Source organism: Lissotriton vulgaris, chromosome 6 (assembly GCF_964263255.1).
Source record: "Lissotriton vulgaris chromosome 6, aLisVul1.2, whole genome shotgun sequence".
In the NCBI taxonomy this organism is placed as follows: Eukaryota; Metazoa; Chordata; class Amphibia; order Caudata; family Salamandridae; genus Lissotriton; species Lissotriton vulgaris.
Window position 1 is genome coordinate 1254386814 of NC_141694.1, and position 25774 is coordinate 1254412587.

The window sequence follows — 25774 nt, forward strand, 5'->3', positions numbered from 1 at the left end:
ACCTTTGGGTATGAATCAATTCCAGGGAAAATAGGAGAGATGTTAAGGGGGTGGCCCAGCCCAGCCTCCTCTGGCCTCTGACGGCCGCAGACGGCCCCGCCCTTGTCCTGGGCTTTTCCCAGCGCGTCCCACGCGCGTCTCGTGTGGCGAGGATCCAAATTCTCCTTTATACGCCTCCTGGCACTTGGTACTGCCGTTTTGCGAGATTGCTGGGAGGTGTAGTCAGAGTGTTTGGCGGAGCCAGGCCCGGCCAGTTGGAGAGTGGAGCAAAGCCCGGCCCGGAATACAGCCCCCAACCAGGATGCAGTCACTCGGCGGAGCCAAGCCCGGCCAGGGAAGCAGCGGAGCGAGACCCATCCCAGAGCACAATCCCCAAGCAGAATACAATGCACAGGGGACTCGGTGGAGCCAGGCCCGCCCAGAAGCAGTAGTGAAGCAGTGTCCAGCCCGCGGCTAAGCCCCAAAGAAAATAGCAGGTACACAGGGAACTCGGCCACAAATTCTCCTTTTTACGCCTCCTGGCGCTCGGTACTTGCGTTTTGCGAGATTGCTGGGAGGTGTAGTCAGAGTGTTTGGCGGAGCCAGGCCCGGCCAGTTGGAGAGCGGAGCAAAGCCCGGCCCGGAATACAGCCCCCAACCAGGATGCAGTCACTCAGCGGAGCCAAGCCCGGCCAGGGAAGCAGCAGAGCGAGACCCAGCCCAGAGCACAATCCCCAAGCAGAATACAATGCACAAGGGACTCGGCGGAGCCAGGGCCCGGCCAGAAGCAGTAGTGAAGCAGTGTCCAGTCCGCGTTTCAGCCCCAAAGAAAATAGCAGGTACACAGGGAACTCTGCCCCAAATTCCCCTTTATAGGCCTCCTGGCTCTTGGTATTAGCGTTTTGCGAGATTGCTGGGAGGTGTAGTCAGAGTGTTTGGCGGAGCCAGGCCCGGCCAGTTGGAGAGCAGAGCAAAGCCCGGCCCAGAATACTGCCCCCAACCAGGATGCAGTCACTCGGCGGAGCCAAGCCCGGCCAGGGAAGCAGCGGAGCGAGACCCAGCCCAGAGCACAATCCCCAAGCAGAATACAATGCACAGGGGACTCGGCGGAGCCAGGCCCGGCCAGAAGCAGTAGTGAAGCAGTGTCCAGCTGGCGGCCAGCCCCAAAGAAAATAGCAGGTACACCCCCCTACAGAATGTGATGAAGGGCCCCTGAGTCTCCCTTATCCCACCAATATTAATTGCTCTTTGGCTGAATGGAGGAAGGCAGGAGGTCTGGGGCCTCCTGCACCGCATGGGCCGTCGGGCCTGTGTTTTGGCCCTGGCTGTGGCTGAGAATGAATGTAAGTAGGAGTGCACTTATGATGTCCACACCTACAAAAAACTGATCTCTTAGAGAAATTACTACACACAGGTTCATGCAAATCTCACAACACTAATGATGCTTAGCTGTCAGCTCAGTGCTGGCCAACCAAATAAACCTCACTCGCTATGGCCACTAAATTAGGAGTGTAAATTGTCCAGAGGACACCCAAATCACCGCTGGAGCCTTTAATCTCCACTTCCTGACTTCTAGCACATTAACTCTCTTGCAGAGACGCGTGCTCATTTCACTTTCCCTTCGTTTTGATTCCTTTCTCTTTAAAAAAGTACGACCTACTGTTCACCTTTGAACTTTATAATGGAGATATTTTGAAAACAATTACCATCCCTGGCCATAAGATGTCCTAGTTTCCAAACAGTTGGGAATTGAGAGACGAAAATATCTGTAAGTTATGTTTTCACGACCCTTTCTATTATGTTTTCACAACCTTTTGTCAGCCTCTTCACTCAGAAAAAACATCAGATCACATTCCCCAAATGTAGTGGGAACTTTTATAAAAATGAACAGCCTTTTTACAAAACTGGAGATTTTGCGACTTTTTTGCAAAACGCAAAATCCTGGAGGGTCTGGTTGAGTATTTCAAAAGTTTATAAACTTCAAATATTCTTTCAGCAAGGTAGCAAAAGCCACTGCTCCATCCTTTACATAGAGGAATATTTACAATGCATATTTTACGAGATAGTCTTCTTATTAGAGGTCACTTCAGGAAGAACATTTGAAGAGATTGATTAGTGACAAAATCAGAAACACAAATAGAGTGTGGACAGACTATTGTGTCAAAAATATCGAGGATAAGAATATCGAGTAGGTAAGTGCAACTAGGTAAATGTAAATTTACTATTCTTAACTCCAGATCTACGTACCTTGAAGATTTATAGATATATCGTCAAGGTACATATATGAGGAGTTATATGTAGCAAAACTTAACTTACCCTTAGAAACTGACATACATGATATTCTCGTCCTCTATATTTTTGGCATGATATTCTGTCCCACAATATTTGTGTTTCCGATATTTTGTACAAATACCGAAGAGATGCGAGCACTTTCTAGGGTCAGGCCTGTACAAAGAAGTGCCATATGAACATAACTCTGTGTATAGGTACCGTAGTGATATCTACATCTTTAAGGAGTGTAGGTGTTAGAATAATATTAAGTCATCTAAATTAAATTTTATATACTTAATTATCAATATTTAAGTTAATAGTTTTTCTACAATATTATGGTAGCGCAATATTAAAATTGTTATATACTGACAAACAAAGTTAAGGGTGTTTATTTGTGGGCATAGAGGAAGTGTGGGTCTCATTACTAAAAGCTGGGCTTGGCCTTGATATTGTCTGAAATCCTTTTTGTCTTCTTGCCAGCTTCCTGTATTGCCTTCTGGAACCACCATGAGACAGAGAAGCTTCTCACTGTTATACAACCCCACACACCATATTGCTGGGAGAAGATTGGTAAGAGTAAGGGTGTTTTAATGGATATAAAGGAGCTGTGTATCTGAGCCTTTCAGTAGCCATCCTTGAATGTTATTTGCAGTTCTCTTACATTGAATCTTTTTTTTTTTTTAGATAACTTTATTTCGGTCAAAGACCATAAAAGTGCAAGTAAAATACATACAAAAGAGCACAAGTCAGTAAAACAATAAATAGAAGACCGGTCAATATTAAAAATAGATTAAACTAGATAGTTATCAAGACCTGAAAGTTTAAAATTCATAATTGGACACAATTAAACACAAGAATTTATCCAAAACATTTTCTTTTACGCTACATGCCAAATAGAAAACGAGATACAGCAAAAACAATGGGGGGGGGGGGGTGAGTATCATACGTTAAGACCCTACATGCCTGAATACAATATCTGAACCCTGGATTCCTACATAACGGAATCAGCCAGCATTTCCTTATAGTTTCATACGCAGGGAAAAAAAACATAACATGGCAAACATCTTGGCACTTATAGTTACATGCCGGGCAGGCTATATTTTCTGATTTTGCCCATTTACAGCTGAATGCTCTGAGTGGTAGACTGCCATGCCTTAACTGGATGTAAAGCTTCCTTGCAAGGGGTGGATAAATTACATCTATGAATTCCTACGCTCGCAATTCAGTTTTCACCAGGAGGAACTCTGCTGACAGTCTTCCTAGGGAACCTGATCTCTGTAAGGCTAATGGGCTCTGCTGCCTCAGCTGACTTTTGAGTTCCAATTTGGATATCCCCGAGCAACACACCTCCGGGGTCTCCCAGAGTTCAGACAGACTAATCCGGATGCTAAGAGTCTTGATGTGGTGCAGCCACGGAATGTTCTTTCCTTTTAGAAGAACCCAGACCTCTAAAAATTCCTCTATATGGAGTCAGTTCAGGCACTGACCAAAGTCTCTTCGAGTAGAGCATGGGCCGTGCTGCTACTAGTTCTTCTATTTATTCCAGCCCCAGGCCAAGTCATAGAGGAATGAGTGGTGTGCTTGGTGGCAAGCCCAAAAGGCTCCTCATAAAGCCCTGCTCGACCCTCAGGAGATTAGATGTATTTTTATGGCCCCAAAGTTCTGCACCATACGTCGAGGCCATTCTAGCCTGGAGTCGATATATTTCAATGACCGGGGCTGCCGGCTTGAAATCCGAAAATCTGTGGACTTTGCTAATGCCCCCCATTACTTGGGGTAACCTAAGAGCTGATTTGGAAATTTGGGAACCCCAGTCAAAATTTTCCGTCAAGGTAATGCCCAGATAGACAAAAGTCTTAACTCTTTCTAAGGCAGAACCATTGAGAATGGGGTTCGGGCGGGTCTGCTTTGGGGGATTGAAAATCATAAACTTGGTCTTGTCCAAGTTTATCTCCAATCCTCGTGAAGCACAGAATGCTGCAAAGCCGTCCAGGGTGCGCTGGATGCCCAATGATGTTTTAGATAGCAACAAGGTGTCAGCCTAGGGGCGTCATTGTCAATTACACCAATTAAATGGTCCACAAGGCCATTGATGTAAAGACAAAATAACGTTGGCGCCAAGACGCACTCCTGGCGTACACCCTTCGAAACGGGGAAACGTGCCGAGAGATCTCCGTGCCTCCCACACCTAACTTGGGCATAGTTTCTAGTGTGAAGCCTAATTAGGATGTTCAATAGATAGGATGGGAGACCCAGTTCTGCTAAGACTTTCCATAATTTTTCCCTTGGAACTAGGTCGAAAGCGGCCCGCAGGTCAACAAAGATGAGATAGAGGCTGCCACCCTCCACTATCACCGTTTTCCAAAATAAGACCTGCAGCCGAAATATTTGATCCAAAGTTGAAATACCCGTCCTAAACCCAGCCTGGAGTGTGGTCAGTATCTAATTTTCTTCCATCCACCCCTGGATCCTATCTAGGATGATCCTGCCCATTAGTTTCTGTGCGGTGTCTATGAGACTAATAGGCCTATAGTTTGATGGGGTTAATGGGCAGCCTTTCTTAAAGATAGGGACGATCTCGGCTCCAAGCCAAGTATCTGGCGGGTCAATACCCCTAAGAATTGCCTTATACAAAACCACCAGATACGGTGCCCATATTTTGGGTTGGGATTGGAATAAATCCCCAGGGATTTTATCTAGGCCGGGGGCCTTGTTAGGTAATAGTCTTGCTATTGCAGACTCAACCTCCTTCAGAGTAATTTCTTCAGGCCGTTCTAGATGATACACGTCCCCAACAAGCCGGGAATCCTGCCTCTGATCACCATCCAAGGACCCCACCAGTCGATACTCGTGGCTGGGCCCCGGGACGGCCAACAGGGGACATGCCACAGTTTCCCTTAAGACCAAATCTTCCGTCCCCACCGGTGTATGCTCCTGGAGAGGATCGGGATTGGGGGGGAGTATGGTTTCTTCGCCCGAATTGGCATATAGCGCACCGAAGTGCCCTTCCCACACTGCGGTGCTATATTCAGGGTTGTAGCCATTCCTCCAGCGCTCACACCAGAACTCAAAATAGTCCAAAACGACTTGGAGTCCTTTTGTGAGAGTGCAGATCTAAGCTCATCCCATCTGTTCTCCTCCCATTGCTTCTTTCCCCTGATAATGGCCATTTTATAGTCCAGGCGGATTTTCTTAATGTTAATTCTATCTTTATTATTTATTGCAGAAAGCAAATCTTTTTTTGCTTTCCTACAGGCGGCGTCATACCAGGGATGTATCCTGGCCTGGTGGGATTTTTCCCTTCCCACAGGACTAAACACATCCACAAGCCTGACAGCCAGCTGTTTGTGAATTTCCACAGCTGTACCCTGGGAGTCTAGATCCAAATTGTCAATGCCTATATCCCCTATATCTGTTAGCAGCGGTATTGCTATCTGGTATATTTCAGCGAGTTTCATGGGGGAGTCCTGGAGGTAGGGCCATTTAACCCTCTGCCTGTTGTTAGAATTCAAAAGTGGCAACAGCGGACCTTTAGAATCAGGAGCAGGCTTTGTTAGCCCAAAACTCCCAGGTTTGAGTGTTAAGACAAGGGCATTGTGGTCACTATCTTGTCGTGGGTAGACCCTAAATTCCAGCAATGTATCCCAATGTCTGGCTTCCATCATTATATAGTCAATGATAGAAGTTTGCCCCAGTCTGTTAAAAGTGACTGATCCCGGTCTGTCGGCCTCCAATTTCTTATTACACGCCCGCAGAGACATTGAGAGGGAGAAAGACTTAATTTGAAGGACCAATGGGGTCCATGCTCTGACAGTAGGGATCTGCGGATTGGGAACATGCCAGAACGGGTCTTCATCATCCAGCTCTCCCATATCTGAAATCACGAGGGGCTCAAACTGGCAGTTGAAGTCGCCTCCAACTATTAGGGCGACTAAAGGGTCGAGTGAATGTATAACCTGCTTTAATGTTCAATAGTATCAGATTCTTGACCACTCTTAAGAGGTCTTGAATAGATGTTTAATATGGCCACCTGGGGCCTATCTTGAGGTGTTAAAAGAACGAATTGGACATCAAGCGAGTTAGTTGATATTTGAACTGCCTGGATACCCAAATGCGTGCCCACCAATATTGACAGGCCACCCTAGGGTCTCCCCCTACCCCTAGTTGTCGCCAGGATATCAAAAGTGGCAACGCCGGCCCTTACACTTTCCTCCAGTGCCCATGTTTCATGCATCAGGCAAATGTTGTGCATTGCCATAAATGAGCCCCATTCAGGTAAAGCCAGTTTCTTTTTCATCCCGGCCACATTCCAGGACAATATTTGTATACCTCTATCAACTGGCCTGATGTTTATTGATGGTTCACCCTTACATTGGTCAGGCCCAGTACTACACAATAGGATCTTGGGCTCTGGTGTCTTTTCCCTTGCCTCACCTCTTAGCATTTCCTCGGAGGAAGGACAGACCCCCACATGCGTAGTACCTGCCCCCGATTCCATCTCACCCTCTGTGATGTTGTTATATGTTGTTAGGTTCTCAGGTATACTACTGTCACCATTACCCACCAATATCGCTGTTTGGATGCCCAGACTGCTACGTATTTGGTGTAAGGGACTCTGCTTCACAGGGCGTCAGTCGACCTGTTCCAACATGCTAAATCTATTTCTTTGAGGGAATAGTGAAAGCAAGGGAATATACGTCTGATAGCCCTCCCAGGATGTTATTCCCTGTTGGATTCTGGGTGGTAAGAGGTTCTGGCCCCCCCTCTTGTCGCATACCGCTATTCTGTCCAGTTCTCCGCTGGGGAGTGGGATAGAAATATGACAAGTGTAGGGGGAAAATTTGGGTGTTAGACCAGGATGGCGACCTGCTGCAGATGTATTTTACAGAGCGTGTGTTCCTAAAGTTAATCACAACACAGTTTCCTGCAATACTTTTAGGTCCAGTCCCAATCCAGTCTACTCTTCTAACACACAATATTTCTCCAGAGACATTAGGGGGGAGAGTCCTGTTGGAGTTAAGCCATTGTATACATGTATTTTTTAATTCAAAATGATCCTCACTTTTTCCCTGGCTTAAAGGAGGAACCCCAGCAAGGACCACAACATATGGTAGAGACTCAGGAGGGACATCAAGGGAGGGCAGGACAGCTGGAGACCCTTCATCTGAAGTATTTCTGCTAGCTTGGGCTTGTTGGTCCAGTAAGTTTGCTCTGACTTCAGTGGCCCCCCTCGGCACTGTGGTATTTCCAGTGTCTACTTTTCCAACCCTGGGCAGAGGTAGAATAGTGTCAGGGGTAGAATTGCCATTTACCCGAGCTGGTACTGGTGGTATATTTTACTGGCTGGTAGAGTTTTAGGGTTGAAAGTGGAAGTGGGCTTAATAGTTCTAGGATTCTCCGATGGACTAATCGGCTGGGTTCTCCCTAGACCTATATTGTTGATGGTGGAAACTAATCTATCAAGCCTAGATGTCAGTGATTTAAAATGTGAACCAATAATCTGTTCCATATGAGCTTCGAAATCAGATAATAGATGAGTGACCCAAACAGGAGTTCCCACAGAGGACAGTGAAGGACCAGCAGCAACCTGTGCACAGTCAGGTAGGGTCGTGGATCTTTTAGCTAATTTTTTTACAAGTTTAATTTTCTTACTTCTCAGGCGCGGTTTGGGGACTTTTCTGGCTACAGGGTGTGGAGGGGAATTGGCATCCTCTGGGGTATCATTTACATCAAGAACAATCTGTGCACAGGGCAGCTCTGCAAAAGAGCACATAAGGGAAGAACTGAAGTCAGGGGGAATAACAGCAACTGCTGAAAAATCCCCTACAGACTGGAGAGGGGGGATGGCCCGAGTAATTGATAATCGCCTCTCAGTATTCTCTATGGCAGATGCCACTACCCCGATCGTCTTCTGTAGCATCTTATCAATGGCAGTGAGGCTTGGGAGAGGTAGTGACGTGGCAGCCTGGTGCTTAGTCATGGGGTGAGAGGTAGCAGGCTTAGTATTTTTACCCTTGTCGCACATTCTTATAACCAGGTGGACAAATCCCACAATGCACAATACTTAATACCTACGCCCCACAATATTAAAAAAGGACTGATAGCAAGAAAAAATATTTGCATTGACGGTCCTGCGGCGAAAAGTTTTAGAGTAATTAAATTAAATGTCCAAGATGGAGTGATTTTTAAAAGTACCTTTGGGTATGAATCAATTCCAGGGAAAATAGTAGAGATGTTAAGGGGGTGGCCCAGCCCAGCCTCCTCTGGCCTCTTACGGCCTCAGACGGCCCACCCTTGTCCCGGCGCGTCCCGCACATCTCGCGTGGCGGGGATCCAAATTCTCCTTTATACGCCTCCAGGCGCTTGGCAATGCCGTTTTGTGAGATTGCTGGGAGGTGTAGTCAGAGTGTTTAGCGGAGCCAGGCCCGGCCAGTTGGAGAGCGGAGCAAAGTCCGGCCCGGAATATAGCCCCAAACCAGGATGCAGTCACTCGGCGAAGCCAAGCCCGGCCAGGGAAGCAGCGGAGCGAGACCCAGCCCAGAGCACAATCCCCAAGCAGAATACAATGCACAGGGGACTCGGCGGAGCCAGGCCCGGCCAGAAGCAGTAGTGAAGCAGTGTCCAGCCCGCGGCTCAGCCCCAAAGAAAATAGCAGGTACACAGAGAACTCGGCCCCAAATTCTCCTATATACGTCTCTTGGCGCTCGGTCCTGGCGTTTTGTGAGATTGCTGGGAGGTTTAGTCAGAGTGTTTGGCGGAGCCAGGCCCGGCCAGTTGGAGAGCGGAGCAAAGCCCGGCCCCGAATACAGCCCCCAACCAGGATGCAGTCACTCGGCGGAGCCAAGCCCGGCCATGGAAGCAGCGGAGCGAGACCCAGCCCAGAGCACAATCCCCAAGCAGAATACAATGCACAGGGGACTCGGCGGAGCCAGGCCCGGCCAGAAGCAGTAGTGAAGCAGTGTCCAGCCCTCGGATCAGCCCCAAAGAAAATAGCAGGTAAACAGGGAACTCGGCCCCAAATTCCCCTTTATACGCCTCCTGGCTCTTGGTACTGGCGTTTTGCGAGATTGCTGGGAGGTGTAGTCAGAGTGTTTGGCGGAGCCAGGCCTGGCCAGTTGGAGAGCGGAGCAAAGCCCGGCCCGGAATACAGCCCCCAACCAGGATGCAGTTACTCTGCGGGGCCTAGCCCAGCCAGGGAAGCAGCAGAGCGAGACCCAGCCCAGAGCACAATCCCCAAGCAGAGTACAATGCACAGGGGTCTCAGCGGAGCCTGGCCCAGCCACAAGCAGTAGTGAAGCAGTGTCCAGCCCGCGGCTCTGCCCTAAAGAAAATAGCAGGTACACCCCCCTGCAGATTGTGATGAAGGGCCCCTGAGTCTCCCTTATACCACCAATATTAATTGCTCTTTTCTCTGTACATCAACAGGGTTACCGACTACTACAGGGATTTTCCTACGGATGCACCCAAGCTCTGTGGTGAGTCTATACCCCTGTTGATGTTCGCAGATGACACTCTTTTAATATCCAAGACCCAACAAGGGCTCCAGAGAGCAATCGGGCGGTTTGAGACCTTCTGTAGTGACTATGGCCTTACCATCAATGTGTCTAAAACCAAATTTATGGTAATGCATAGGTATAAGCAAGTGAAAGGAAGAGCAATAATGAATGGGGAGTTGCTAGAGCAAACCCATTTGTTCTCATACTTGGGTATCACACTGGGTTCAAGGCTGGATTGGAAACCACACATTAATCAACTAGCTACTAGACATGCCCAGCTGGCGGGAGTTCTCTTGAGAGAACTGCGCTCTTCGGCCACCCAACCCATATCTCCGGCACTAAAAATCTATGACACAAAAATACGAGCATCTATATTGCATGGGGCCGAACTATGGGGGTCATGTAACATCTCTGAACTGACAAATGCCCAAAATAAATTTGTATGAGGAATAGCGAGGCTCCCACCATCTACCCCGCTTTTGCTGCTCTATCTTGACCTGGGCTGCCAGAGATTAGAGGATGTTGCGCGCTTTAGACCCATAGCATACTGGCCGAGGATCTGGGTTACCCCAGAGCTCTCCCACTATGCCCAAGCACTCCTTGAAGTTAGGAACATGGACACAGCCAATAGAATAAAATGGTTTCGTTAATCCAAGGCTATTTATAATGCCATGGGCTTGGCTGAGCTATGGGATAACCCAGCGCACAATATTTTTCCATCACGCAAGATTCTTAAGAAACTATACTGGTCGATGGTCACAACACAAAATTCCAAAGATGTTCCACCTCTTCACTACATAGGGAGTTTCTTGAGCTTAAACACTTACCAGCTTATGAACCATATTGGGATTTTATTACAATCCCTGAGGACCGGACACGGTTCCATCAATATAGGGTAGGTACCCTGTTAATTAATACCTTTGCAAGTAAATAGTCCTCTGGTAATGATGCTATGTGTCCCTTTTGTAGTTCACAACTGGAAAGTCTAGCTCATATATTGTTAATATGCCCTGTGTACAAACTGCCGCGGCTTAGGTGGCTTAGGCCAGTATGTCTTCAAAAAGGTATCAAAAAAGGAACTGAGGCCCTACGGATTTTTAAAACAGAATGTTCGGAAAGCCTAATTATTGCTGTGTCTAAATTTCTCAATTGGATGTGGGCAATTCGAGGGACCAAACTAAAATCAGCTGTTGTCCCAAATGTTTAAATGTCTCCTCCTTATTATGTAAAATTAATTGTCCTTTATTTTTTTTATTTTTTTTAAAGATTTTTAGATAAAACTTATTACTTTTAAATTGAGTTTCTACCTTTTTAATTATTGATAAAGAATAATCAGAGGACAGATTTTGCCAGTAGGTTGCGTGAAAAGCCCTTATTTATGTATAATTGTCAATTAATCAGCTGTGCTTAATGTACTTTTAAGGTATTGATGATGGGTTTTTTTATGTTGTCTTTTATGACATGATTTGAAATAAAGACTTATCTGATACTAAAAAAATTGCTCTTTGGCTGAATGGAGGAAGGCAGAAGGCCTGGGGCCTCCTGCACCGCATGGGCCGTCGGGGCCTGTGTTTTGGCCCTGGCTGAACGTAGGAGTACACTTATGATGTCCACACCTACAAAAATCTGATCTCTTAGAGAAATTACTCCACACAGGTTCATGCAAATCTCACAACACTAATGATGCTTAGCTCAGTGATGGCCAACCAAATAAACCTTACTCGCTATGGCCACTAAATGAGGAGTGTAAATTGTCCAGAGGACACCCAAATCACTCCTGGAGCCTTTAATCTCCACTTCCTGACTTCTAGCACATTAACTCTCTTCCAGAGACGCGTGCTCATTTCCCTTTCCCTTCGTTTTGATTCCTTTCTCTTTAAAAAAGTACGACCTACTGTTCACCTTTGAACTTTATAATAGAGATATTTTGAAAACAATTACCATCCCTGGCCACAAGATGTCCTAGTTTCCAAAAAGTTGGGAACTGAGAGACGAAAATATCTGTAAGTTATGTTTTCACGACCCTTTCAATTATGTTTTAACAACCTTTTGTCAGCCTCTTCACTCAAAAAAAAACATCAGATCACATTCCCCAAATGTAGTGGGCACTTTTGTAAAAAGAACAGCCTTTTTACAAAACTGCAGATTTTGCAACTTTTTTGCAAAATGCAAAATCCTGGAGGGTCTGGTTGAGTATTTCAAAAGTTTATAAACTTCAAATATTCTTTCAGCAAGGTAGCAAAAGCCACTGCTCCATCCTTTACATAGAGGAATATTTACAAGCATATTTTACAAGATAGTCTTCCTATTAGAGGTCACTTCAGGAAGAACATTTGAAGAGATTGATTAGTGACAAAATCAGAAACACAAATAGAGTGTGTACAGACTATTGTGTCAAAAATATCGAGGACAAGAATATCGAGTAGGTAAGTGCAACTAGGTAAATGTAAATTTACTATTCTTAACTCCAGATCTACGTACCTTGAAGATTTATAGATATATCGTCAAGGTACATATATGAGGAGTTATATGTAGCAAAACTTTACTTACCCTTAGAAACTGACATACATGATATTCTTGTCCTCTATATTTTTGACATGATATTCTGTCCCACAACATTTGTGTTTCCGATATTTTGTCCAAATACCGAAGAGATGCGAGCACTTTCTAGGGTCAGGCCTGTACAAAGAAGTACCATATGAACATAACTCTGTGTATAGGTACCGTAGTGATATCTACATCTTAAAGGAGTGTAGGTGTTAGAATAATAATAAGTCATCTAAATTAAATGTTATATACTTAATTATCAATATTTTAGTTAATAGTTTTTCTACAATAATATGGTAGCGCAATATTAAAATTGTTATATTCTGACAAACAAAGTTAAGGGTGTTTATTTGTGGGTATAGAGGAAGTGTGGGTCTCATTACTAAAGGCTGGGCTTGGCCTTGATCTTGTCTGAAATCCTTTTTGTCTTCTTGTCAGCTTCCTGTATTGCCTTCTGGAACCACCATGAGACAGAGAAGCTTCTCACTGTTATACAACCCCACACACCATATTGCTGGGAGAAGACTGGTAAGAGTAAGGGTATTTTAATGGATATAAAGTACCTGTGTATCTCAGCCTTTCAGTAGCCATCCTTGAATGTTATTTGCAGTTCTCTTACATTGAATCTTTCCTAAGTACAATCTCATCTCCCAACCCTTGCTTCCAATCCATAACTAAACAGCCCAGTCTCTACACAATCCCTTTTCTATAATTTCTTGTCAGCCCATAATACCGCACCATGCCAAGATTTCCTACCAGTATTTACCCTTTTCCTCTTTCGCATATTTGCTAGGTCAGAAACCGCTTTATTTCTGCTTCCTTATTCATCTCTCCTATTGCATTCCTCACTTCCCCTACCTACCATTGTAGAGGGAATAAGTTTAGTAAAAGTGACCACTTCTGATGGTGATTTTACAATGCCTTCAAGGACAATCAAGTCAACAGGGTCATTATACAGGTTTGCAGTCGACCTTGCCATAAACCCCTCAAGGACATAGTAGGAGGGCTCGATATGTGTTGGCTAACATAATTTACCAAATGAACATTTTACGATTTATATGCACATGCTCCTCATACTCTTCATGAGACTGTATTGGGTAGATAATATTGCCAGTTAAAAGACATTATGTTTGTGTTTGATCTCAATGACATCAACACTACCAACATCCTCGACAGCATGAACAACATCCAACTCACCCAACTCGCTCATGACCCCATGCACACCGCAGGCCTCACACTAGACCCAATCTTCATCTCCAGTGACAACCTCAGGTACAACCACACCACAGAACTCACCTGGACTGACCACTCCATCATTCACCTCAACATCACCAGCTCACTGACTGCTGCCCCCAGTCTACCCAATCCCCCCACTACAGCTGAAGCAAAGTCTTAAAGGACACATGGATCAATACCCTCAACACCACCCGCCTCATGTCCTCCAACAACCCAGACCAGAACATCAGAAACTGCACCAACAGCTTTGCTTCCATTGGCAACAACCCACAGAAAGTTCACTAAGTAGGCTAGCTGGGACACTGAAGACCTCCGAACAACTAAACAGCACCGTAAACAACTGGAAAGGAGATGCGCACCAACAAGGACACAACCAACAAGACCAACTTCAACACAACCCTCAACCTCTGATTCAGACAGTTGAGAGAATTGAAGAAAAAGGCCTTACCCTCATGCTTTGAATCAAGCTCTAATAACAGCAAACAACTCTTCAACAGCGTCAAAGAATTCTCCAACCCCTCAGCGGCAACTAACAACATTACCCCCGCACAGGAATTCTGCAACAACCTTGCAACGTCTACAGATACTTTAAACCCTAGCCCAAGGCCACTGACTTCTTTAAGCAACACAACAACCCCGCTATCACCAGAGACATCCGACTAACTGAATGGGGACAGCTCCCCCCACAGGACACTGCCTCCATCATGAACTCGGTCCAATCAGGGACCCCAGCTGGCTTTTGACCTCACCTCATCTTTAACCTAGGCGAAGCCAGAATAGCGATTCTCCAATCAACATACAAGAAGAATTTTGATTCCATTAAAGACAATCGAGGTTTAAATCATGCAATGGCCTTCTATTGCTGCCGCAACATGCAGCCCTTTAAAGACCAAAAATACATCATAAAGCAATAGAATGTCCAGACAATATGTATATCCAGGGCACACAGTCATCATCATCTTTAAGCTACGACAAAACAGGACAACATCTTCATTTTCTGTCAAGCTTTATAATAAGTTGTCTGCAAATAGAATTCAAGCAAAGTCAAAAGAAATTCTTTATTTCAGCCTTTGAGGACATAAAAGCACAAATAAAAAGTACTGACATTGTAATGCACATGTACTTTATATCTGGGAAATTAAAATGCGTGAATTGTGCTGTACTTTTTTTGTGCAAAAAAAATGAATTCACAAGTACTTGATGCTATAACACTATCAATTATAAACCTGATAACAAACTTAAATAATACCTTTATCCTAGTCATTCTTTTTGTTTTTACATTTTTTTTATTTTCTCCTCGTAGGGTGAGGAGGAAGGGATAATGTTAGCCTCTGAAGGCTACCATTTTGCAAGTTTAAAGCCATCCAGTGGCCACAGGTCTTAAATAACATTTTGCAAAAGTATTCACATTAGATCAATCTGCTACTTTTAAAATATTTGTTAGCAAACTACCTGCCCAGAAAACCTTACTAGCCTTTGCACTTCTGAGGAATAGGCACCTTATCTGGAAAGGTCTACTCTTACCTCACTTATTACTACTCTTGCCCGATTAGCTAAAGTGGCTATGGAGACTTCCTTATAGGGTTTGACGTTAGACAGTAACAACTGTTCCTCACCATCTGCCCTAAACTCCAGCACCTTACTCTCATACATTTTACCACACATAGCTTTTCACACTCATGGAAAAAAAGGATACAAAACAGGCTCAGACATTATTTTAGTCCTTTTCAATATGCTACAATGTACCCCTTCAGGAGAATAGAATCTATTTGAAGTCTCCAACGCTTGAACGTCAGAAACCCTTCTAAAAGAAATTTGACAAAATAAAGTTGCTAACTTCAGAAAGAGGAGAGACCTCTTGGCAGCCTACGTAGTGGCTCCCACCACACACTTATTACAAGACTGCACAACAGAGGCATCCAAGGAGCTGCTCTCAGATGGATCGCCTCTCCTCACCAGAAGAATGCAAAAAGTAATTTTACCCTTCACCTTCGAACCAAAGAAATCATCTGTGGACTAGGATCCTCGGTCATCCCCACCCTTTTTAAAACTTATATGACACTTCTGCCCAGCATCATAAAAGAAAAACCATGGACTGGTATCATATGCTATGCTGATGACACACAACTCATTCTCTCCCTCTCCGAAGATACCACCAAACACCAAGACTGACTTCAACAACTGCATTACAAACATTGCCAAATAGATGAACGACAACTGCCTGAATCTCAACACAGACAAGATAGAGGGACAGATCTTTGGAAACAAAAGCTCCCCCATGGTTGCATCCTGGTGGCCCTCTTAACTCAGACCCCCAATGAGCATGCTACAAATCGACTACAGACCATGCAGAACACAGAAGGCAGACTCGCCATGGATCTCGTTAGACAAACCCACATCACCCCCTACCTCAGGGAAATCAACTGGCTCCCTGTACAGATGTAAATGTAAATGTATAGGCATTTATATAGCGCACTACTTACCCGTAGGGTCCCAAGGCGCTTCGACCGCTGCGAAACCCTTCCTGGCTTCCCTGAGAGATGGTCCCTTAATGGGTATCTCCAGGGTGAGACCAGGCATCCCCGGCGGTCTGGTGGGGCCGTTAGTGAAGATGAGGCAAGCTAATGCCCAGAGTTGCCGAGTGTGATCGCTGATCAGAGTGGGCACCGAGGCGAGAGAATTATCGAGTCCGCTGACCCTGGTCCAGAAACCTGTCGCGCCGGGAATCGAACCCTGGTCCCGGGCCGTCCTCTGCTCTCGGGTCTGCCGCCTCTAACCAGTGAGCCACACTACTTCACTGGGTATCAAGCTCCTGGCCCCCGCATACAAGGCCCTACACAACTGCGCACCCACCTACTTGAACCATCGCCTGACCTTCCATCAGCCCATCAGACATCTCCACTCCACTTCCGTCTCTAACCTTCAACCACGCATCTTATGTAGCAGATGCAGAGGTCGCTCCTTCTCCCACCTAGCAAGGAAGACATGGATTGAGCTACCCCATTATCTCCGGACCGCCCCATCTGTTCCAGAGTTTTGATGAGATGGGGAGCCCCTAAAGACCTGGCTATTCAGCTAATCAGCTGGACAGTGCCATCAGCTGTATACCCTCACGGGTGACAAGAAGTGCTCTACAAATCTAGTGATTGATTGATGCTGAGAGGCCGTATGGAGTGAATTTCTATTGTTCGTGGCAACACATTTGAGGGGAATCTATGTCTAGCTAATTTGAGGAACATCAAAGTAAACATATCGATGCACCCTGTATGAACGTTGGTTGTTTTTTTTCCTTAGAATAGTAATTGAAAGAGCGTGCCTTGAAATAACCATTAGCAAAATTTAATTTTCTATACATGTCTTATCCCCTCACATACATAGTAGTCAATTAATGGGTTATGCTCTCAGTATATGGTATTAACTAATGTTAACAAACTTTGCAGTGGGCAATAGTGGATAATACCTTAAAATCAGCTCTAGAGAAGAACTCTCAGGGCACTCTTAATCATTAGTGAACCCATGAATATGGGCAGTGAGATCATAGTGCAATTAAAAAAAAATATATATATGCATGAATGTAGTACCAATAAATAGTACACACTGCATAGCCAGACTAATGTTTAGGAAAACGTGCCTCACTTTGCACATGTCAAGATATACCTCACCTTTCTCTGCAAAATTATGTGACTTTCATTAATCTTACAAGTTTACAGTTGTTGTTTTGAATTAGTATATTTCACTAGGGTCCACCTCTTTCCATTGGCTATGAACCGGCCCAGTCCCTTACATACTAACAAGGTGAACATGTATCCTTGCTGCCAGAAAAATACTTTATACAGTCTATTTATACTCATGGAATGTCTACAGGCAAACTAGCCAAATACACTGCTCTGACACAGGTCTTTAAAGCCTTTAAACCCTTAAGGGTACCATGGCTAAAGATATGACTTTACAGCGAAATCATTTTGTCAGCTCCTTTGTTACATGTTTTACTTGAAACTAGGTTGCTGGCAACAAACTCTGTGTGATCATGGTCCTACTTAAACTTGGGTGCCACTCAAAGGTTTAATGAGAGTCTTTCGTTGTGGTCATGGAGGGGGAGTTTGGAGTGGAAAGTGAAAATGGGTCTTAAAGTATATTTTGCCTAATGCAATTTTTACCTTTACAGCAGCCACAGTGGTTCCCCACAGGCACAATAATGAGCGAGAGCCGAAGCCTCCTTCCTTATTCTGGCGAAAGGGTGAGACGGGACATCAAAGGCCACCATGTGTTTGAGCATTTCCTTCACCATGTGTTTGAGTATTTTCTTTGCATCAGTACATTTTATTTTTTGGTTTTCTATCAATGTGTAGTCGAAAAAAACAGTAATTTCTTGCCATGGTATACAATCTGCTCTATCATACATTGCCTTATCTTACTGCCGCATCCCTCAATGGATTTTACCCAACAGTGATTACATCTTTCTCTGCCACATGCATCAACATTTGGATTTGCGATCCCTAAATAGTGATTTTTGAGGAATTGCTATTTTGGAATCGCAAATCCCTATGCATATAGGAATCTCAAAATAAATTGTGATTCCTTAACATCATCTAATAGCGATTTGCAAATTGTGAAACGCTATTAGGGAATGTTACTCCATTCATTCCTATGAGCCTACAGGCCCATAGGAATGAATGGAAATGCATTCGCAAATTGCGATTACCAAATTGGTAATCGCAAATTGCGAATGCAATTCCAAGGGTGCCAGGGGGCCTAAGGCCCCCCTGATGCACCCCCCAAAAAATGGAACAGTGCTCATGTGGCGCAAACACCCGCCCTAAGGGCATGTGTGTGCACCACATCTCACTTTAAAATATGCACTTTTGTGCATTTTTCAAAGAATGTGCAAATGACCATCAACTTGAAGTTGATGGTAATTAGCATTTCCTAAAGGCACTCTTTGCATTTAGGAAAGAGCTGATGCATCGCCTTTAGGGAATTGCAAATTGACATTCCCTCAATGCATTAGCTATTTAGGGAATCGCAAAAAATTGCGATGACCTAATTTGCAAATGGGAATGACTTCATGCATCGGAAAAGGCCGGTTTCCGGTCGCAAATGGGCCGAATCGCTGAATCTAACCGTTTGCGACTGGAAAAAAGGTGGCACAAAGTTCTTTGAGTTTTGGATTAAAGTTTCCAAAGGTTTGTTAACTTCAAATGAATGCTGTTTCATCAAGGTTAATAAAGGCCACTAAATGATTCTTTACATAGATGACTATTTACAATGTATATTTCTCAAGACAGCATAGTTTATGCAATAGTACTATATACACACAGCCAAAATGTATGAGGAAGGTTTTATGTTAATCACTTCTGCTTCTTTCTTTTTTGATTCCAACATTACCAGCTGAACTAGGCATTCACACTCTCAATATAAAAGACACCACGATCTTCTGGGTAAATTATATAAATCCCAAGAAAACCTTTGAAACTGTTTATTTCATCACCACCAGAAAGCAAGCTTTCTCTTACTGGAGTAGACCCAGACTGATGACTTGTACAAACTTCAACTCCTATTTAGTTTAGCGCAGTTGAAGTTTGTAAAACTTATATGACACCTTCAACTGCACTAAAGTAAATAGGACCTTCCTTAGCTTTGTAAATACACATTTAATGGCAGTACCCATCTTAATGTCATTGACAAGTAGAAATATGGTGTCCTTTACATATATTTTACAAACAAGTCTATGAGAATTATGATGCCTTTTGTGATACAACGTTTGGAATACAACATTTTCAGAAATATATGCAGTTAATTTCATGCCCTCTGCCAGAGCCACCAAACTCTACCATCACTATTACCAAGATCTACTGACTTAATTTTATTCTTTTTACTCCTTAATGTTAACACCAGGACATGGTATTGAAAGACCAGAAATTCTGGGCACACTACGAAAGTGCACACAAATTAAACCTCTAAAAGCTGAAAATACTAAACTAAAGATCACAGCCTATGCAGACGATATTGCAGACTATGCAATCAACCCAGAGGAAGCTGCAATTAGTATTAAGGTAGAAGCATACAGATTTTGCAAAGTTGCAGGGTACAAATTGAATCCTGACAAAACTCAGGTACTTACCACTGTCGGGATTCAGAACTCCATTATCGGATCTTGTATCACTATAACTTACTTGGGAGTAAAGATAACAGCTAAGATTAATCAGATCATTGATTTAAATTATGTATCCTTGCTAAAAGAAACTATTAAATTGTTAAGAATTTGACATAGGATCCCTATAGGCCTGTTAGGCAGATGTAACTTGATCAAAATGAAAATATTGCCTACATTTCTATTTTTGTTTCGTTCTATTCCTTTGAAAGTCCCCAACATATTTTTTTAAAAATTAGAGGGGTTTTTTAGTAGTTTTATTTGGGGATATAAAAAACCGAGGAGGGCGATTGAGCTGCTTAAAGCTACATATGATCAAGGTGGGCTTGGATTCCCAGATTTCAAAGACTTTTTCTGGGCCACTTTTACGGGTCGTTTTCGTAGTTTGGTCGGCCTAGATCAGACTGATTTTGTCTTCACATTTATGCTGGGGAACCAGAGGGATACATTTTTATATGGAATTAGAGATCCAAACTATTTTAAAAGGGTAAAAGCAATGTCTACTAGGTGCAATCTACTTATATTCCATAAAAACTACCCCTTGTGGGGGATCCCACTTTTCCTGAGGTATTTAGGGATCAAGCGGGTAAAATTTGGGCAAACTATGGAGTAAACTGCTTTGGCGATTTATATAATGATAGAGGTATTAAATCATTTGAAAATGTAAGACTGGCCTATAAACTTCCGGGCCATTTTTTAACAATATTTGCAGATTAGGGATTATCTTGCTTCTAATGTGGCCGTAAAAGAAATAAAACATTCAACAGTCTGGGATTGTATTTATAGGGAGAAGTCTAAATCTCTCATTGGCTCAATGTATGCTCTTCTACATAGTTTCAGACCATTGGGCAATGAGAAATTAGCAGAACGTTGGACTCAAACCTTGGGGACAATGCTCTCACCTAGAATGATAGAACAGGTATTAGGCTATGTTAAGGACTCTGCCCATTCTGTTAGCTAACAGCTCCAGCAAACACGTATTACTTGCATGATGTATTACACTCCCAAATGTGGACTGTATGCTGCTAACTGAAAATATATGTTTATGGAATGTCCAGAATTGAATAGGTACTGGAGGAAAATCGAGCAAATACTTTATTCTAAAATAGGATTGGATCACCCACTCACGGATCTTGAAATTATGTTGGGATATAAAGATGGTAATCCGGCAGTAGCGGGTCTCTTTACGATTCTAATGGCTGCAGCTAGGCTGGCTATTGCCATGGCATGGGTCTCTACTACACCACCGGTGGCAGAGGATTGGTGGGCGATTATCAGAGATACTTATGGTGTAGAGGAAACTCTGGCAAAGGCAAGTGGCATCAAATCGTTAGTTAAATTAGAGGTGCTGTGGGGGCCATTGGCCCTGGATGGCTTAAGGTAGCTGGATTTGGCTAAATATGAAATAAGAAGTGTTTCCCCTCAAAAAACATTTTGCTTACATATGCTGTTACTGTGAAATTTCAATTTGTTTCCTCTCTTTTGTTTCTCACTATTCTCTTGCCTATGTATTAATATGTTTGCTTATTCATATTAATTTATTTGTTTATCCCCTTCGCTGCGGGGGTAATTCCCCCGCTGTGCTGGGGGGGAGCTGAGCTCGTCATGAGCTACAGTGCTCCTGTGCTCATGACGAGCTTAGCTCGTCACAGGTGCATTGGTTCCCATGGAACGCACAGCAGGGGAATTCTCCCCGCACCTGAGCGTACCACGGCCCATGACGAGCTGAGCTCGTCATGAGCACCGGAACACCGTCCCTCATGACGAGCTCAGCTCGTCATGAGCATGGAAAAGTTTATGTCAACTGTATGAACATGCACTATCTGATGGAAAGTAAAAAGTTTATTAAAAAGAAAGGAATCATTTTAGAAGAGAAAGCAGAAAGACTGGGGCCCTAAATAGAAGGATCCAAGCCAAACTAAGTCAAAAACCATCAAAACACCAGAAAAAAGTGGGGGCAACCATGTAGTCAGATTCCACCTTGCTGCAGTAAGGAGTGGTGAACTTATAAGTTACTCCACACTCCTGTCACAGGGACTTCATATACTTAGAAATGAAGTTTGTACCACGGTCTGACACCACCTCTCTGGGAAACCCCACATGGAAGAGAATACCCATCAGTGCACGTCTCACCACGGGGGCCGTCAATGTCCTGAGAGGGATGGCTTCCGGGTACCGGGTAGCATGATCCACCAGGACCAGGATAAAACTGTTGCCCATGGCTGACTTGGGGTCCAGAGGCCCTTCAATGTCAACACCCACCCATCCAAAGGGGTTGCTGATCACAGGGAAGGGCTGGAGAGGAGCTGTGTGCTTCCTCCCACTCTTCCCACTTGCCTGGCAAGTTTGACAAGTCCTAAAATGAGTATCTGAACTCTTGCACATCTGGGGCCAATAAAAGTGGGTGACAAGCTTTTCAACAGTCTTGTCCTACCCCAGATGTCCAGCTAACGGTACATCATGAGCCAAACCCAGAAGGAAGGCTCTGAAGCGCTGGGGTACCACCAGCACACGGGCTGACCCAGGCTCAGCAGCATTAGGCTCGCTATACAGTAGGTCATTCTCCCAGAAGATCCAATGTGATCCAGACTGATCACCTGCTGCCTGGCTTGAAGCCAACCCACAAGAGATGGGCACTTCTTCTGTTCTGCACAGAATTCCTCCCTGGGTCAGCTCAGAAGGTCCCTCAGTTCTGCAACTTGCTCCCCTGTCGGTTCCAGGGCATCCCCCTCAAGGTATGCCTCCTCCTGGACTGTGGGAACAATGTGGGCTGGTTTCTCGCACCTTCTACCTCTTCTCTTTAAGGCAGGTACCTGGGCCATAATTTCAGGCTCCAGGACCTCTTGAGCACCCCTACTGGCTGCCATAGACCGAGTGGTCACACACTCCCACTCAGGCAAACCCAACATCTCTAAATGAAACCTTCTCTCCACCTTAGCCTAAGGAGAGCTGTCTAAATCATTGCCCAACAGACAATCCACATGCATGGCTGGCCTTACAGTTACTTGGAGAGTACCTGAAACCCCCCCACTCAAAGGAAACCTGAGCCACCTTGAGGTGGCTCTCTGTGTTGTCAGCGGCAACAACAGGGTAACATGCATTTGGGACCACCTGCTCTTCATACACCAGCTGACTACTGACAGCTGTCAAACTGGCCCCGGTGTCTCTCAGAGCCTTCTCCCTATGGCCATTCGTGGTCACCCACTGCCTGTACTTTTTGGTGTTATCAGGCAGCTGGGTTCTGGGGACCACCTCACAATCTTTTAAAGAGACAAGGGACATTTCTGCGTGACCCCACCCACCTTGGGCACCCATCTCTTCCCCTCCCAGGGCTACACTCGCCACCTGACGGGGTGGTGTACAGGGTGGTGCATTGTGATCCTTCTGGGGTCACTGAGGATCATACCAGCGGTTGCCCACTTGTTTACACTGAAAGCATGTAGGGGGCCCCCTGTGAACAGGTTTACCTGTCAGGGGCTCAACCTCTTCTCAGGCGGAGGCTGGGAACCCTTACCTTGGTTCCCTTGGGAATTACTTTGGGGCCCTTTCTGGAACTTCCTCTGTTTACCCTTGTCCCACCCACTCTTCTGCTTGGGACACTTTACCAACCTTGGTGGAGTCTCCCACATGACCCTTATGGTCCTGGGTATTCACCCAACGGTCCGCCTCCTCAGCAAGCTTCCTAGGGTTAGTTAGCTTGCTATCAATTAGGTGCTCGCGTAGCTCTGGAAAACAATTACCAGACAAGTGCTCCCATGCAAATAAATCATAGAGTTCCTCAAAAGTACTCACTTTGCTACCCTTCACCCAACCATCCATAGCTCTGCAAAATAAAGACACATATTCTACCCAGGTGGTAGCCTCCAGCTTGTTACAATTCCTGAACCTCTATCTATAGAGTTCTGGGCTCAATCCATACCTTGTCATCAGGGCTTCCTTCATGTGGGCATAAAGCATCCTACTCTCACTGGGCAGGTCTTACAATGTATCCCTCCCATCACTAACAAAGCGTCCCCACATTCCTGCTCCCCAATCCTTCTCAGGGACCCGGTGGCCCAACATTGCAATTTCATAGGCTGCAAACCACTGCCCAATATCTTCATGCTTATGGAAATCTTTGATGACATTCTTTGGGAAATATACCCTGCCTTCTGCAGGCACAGATGATGCGCTGCCACCAGAGGGACTCAATTCAAAACTTTTAGCCTTAAGCTTCAATTCCCTCAAAAATCTTTCATGTGCTAATTTCTCTTTTTTCCTTTCAAAAGCTATTCTGTTATTCTAAAGCTCCAACTTCTTACTCTCTAGGTCCTTTTGACTTTCCAACTTTAGCTTGGCCATCTCCATTCTATGCAATCTATTTCTCTCTCTGTCCTCCAGCTGTCCTGGGGACATGCCCTTGGAAGAAACACTGCTGCTTATGGGGGAATACACTCTCTCCCTGGCTGGACCCAATGGCCAATCCAGCTGCCGTTCTGCATTCTCAGCCTCCTCTGTAGGCTCTTCCACATGCTCAGAGGCATTTCTTGCTTCCACCCAGGCCCTCAGCGCCTCTTGGAACTCATTCTTCTTGGTGAGGCCTGGAGTAGCAACTTTAAATTTTCTACAGAAGGCTTTCAGCTGTTTTACATTGTAGGCCTCCAACCTTTCTTCCTCAAAATCTATATCCATCAATACAAACTGGCAGTCTTTAGTAAAAATAACAGTTCCAAGGAAAAATAATTCTACCCAAAAAAATGTATATGGTTGCGTTTGGTCTGCACTCACTAGTAGTGCACACCAATCACTGTATATGAGTCACAAATGGAAGTCCAAATCATCACCGCTAACCACAAATGTTAGAACTGGGTGTCTTTAGTTGGCAATGGCTTATACCTTTGTCCAAATAGGGACTCTTGCTTCTAGTTAGAGTAAGGGGCTACACTCCTAAAATAACCCCTGCTCAACCCTGTGGTAGCTTGGCACGAGCAGGAAGGCTTATCTCAGAGGCACTGTGTAAAGCATTTGTGAACACACACAGTAATACAGTGAAAATCCTACAGATGGACACAATACAGGTTTTATAAGAATAAGTATTCTTTATATAGACATAACACAAGACCCAAACAACAAAAATCCACAGTACAGAAGTAAGAAAATGACTTTAAGATGGTAGAAATACCTCAGTTCACTTTAGATGGTAAATGCGACACATTTCTCACAAAGTACCTTTGGATGCATCACGCAAGATAAACAAAAGGTTTACAGGGAGAATGATGCATCTGTTCCTTGCTTCGAGGTAGGTGATGCGTCTGTTCCTCACTGTTTGCGCGAAGTATGCGATGCGTCTGTTCCTTACCGGAGAGGTGGAGATGCGACGATCTTGTGGTGCGTCCCGGTTGCGATGCAACAAGATGGCGCCTTGATGCGATGCAACGATCCGGTTCAATGCAGGAAGATGGTGCCCTTGATGCGATGCGACAACGTGAAGACGATGCGTGCATTCCCGAGGCGACTCTGTAACTTTAGGGAGCCACGACAGGCCCTGCGACACGCTTCTCCGGTGATGCGACGGCGACCCTTGCGGTAGCGACACACTTCTCCAGTGATGTGACGACACACAGCTGCGACTGAGACATGCTTCTCCTGTGATGTGACCCTTGTGGTGGCGGCATGCTTTTTTAATGATGCAACAGCTGCGGATGCAACATGCTTCTTCTCGTTGAGTCGCACTTCCAGCTCCCAACAACACGCAGGCTTCTGCAGACATAATTCCCAGCAAGGAAATTCAGGGGGGGAGCTGGTGGTGAAGTCTTGTACCCCTGAGACTTCAGCAGGAGGCAAGCACAGTTCAAGCCCTTGGAGATTCTTCTTCAAGATGATAAACGTTGCAAATAAAAGTATGTCTCATTTCCTTGGCAATAAAAAAACCACTGCAGGCCACCCCCAGCAATTACATCTAAAGTTCGGGGTCTGGGCCCCCTTTTTTATACACACAAATCCTTTGTCTCTGAAGGCAGAGAGTTTCTGTACCTGGTCCAAACCAGTTCTGGGTGCATTCTGCCAGGCCACAACTTCTTCCTTTGTTAGTGTGGGCCAGGGTTATCAGACTCAC

At 44.9% G+C, this 25774-nt stretch overlaps 1 protein-coding gene across 1 annotated transcript in view; it reads left to right on the top strand.

The window, feature by feature from the left end:
• Positions 1 to 25774, top strand: part of LOC147708715 (uncharacterized) — a 251516-nt gene that overhangs the window by 70219 nt on the left and 155523 nt on the right. The window contains exon 10 of the mRNA XM_086925765.1: positions 17695 to 17766. Within this exon, the coding sequence (XP_086781891.1) occupies positions 17695 to 17766 (72 nt within the window). The remainder of the gene's footprint in view (positions 1 to 17694; positions 17767 to 25774) is intronic.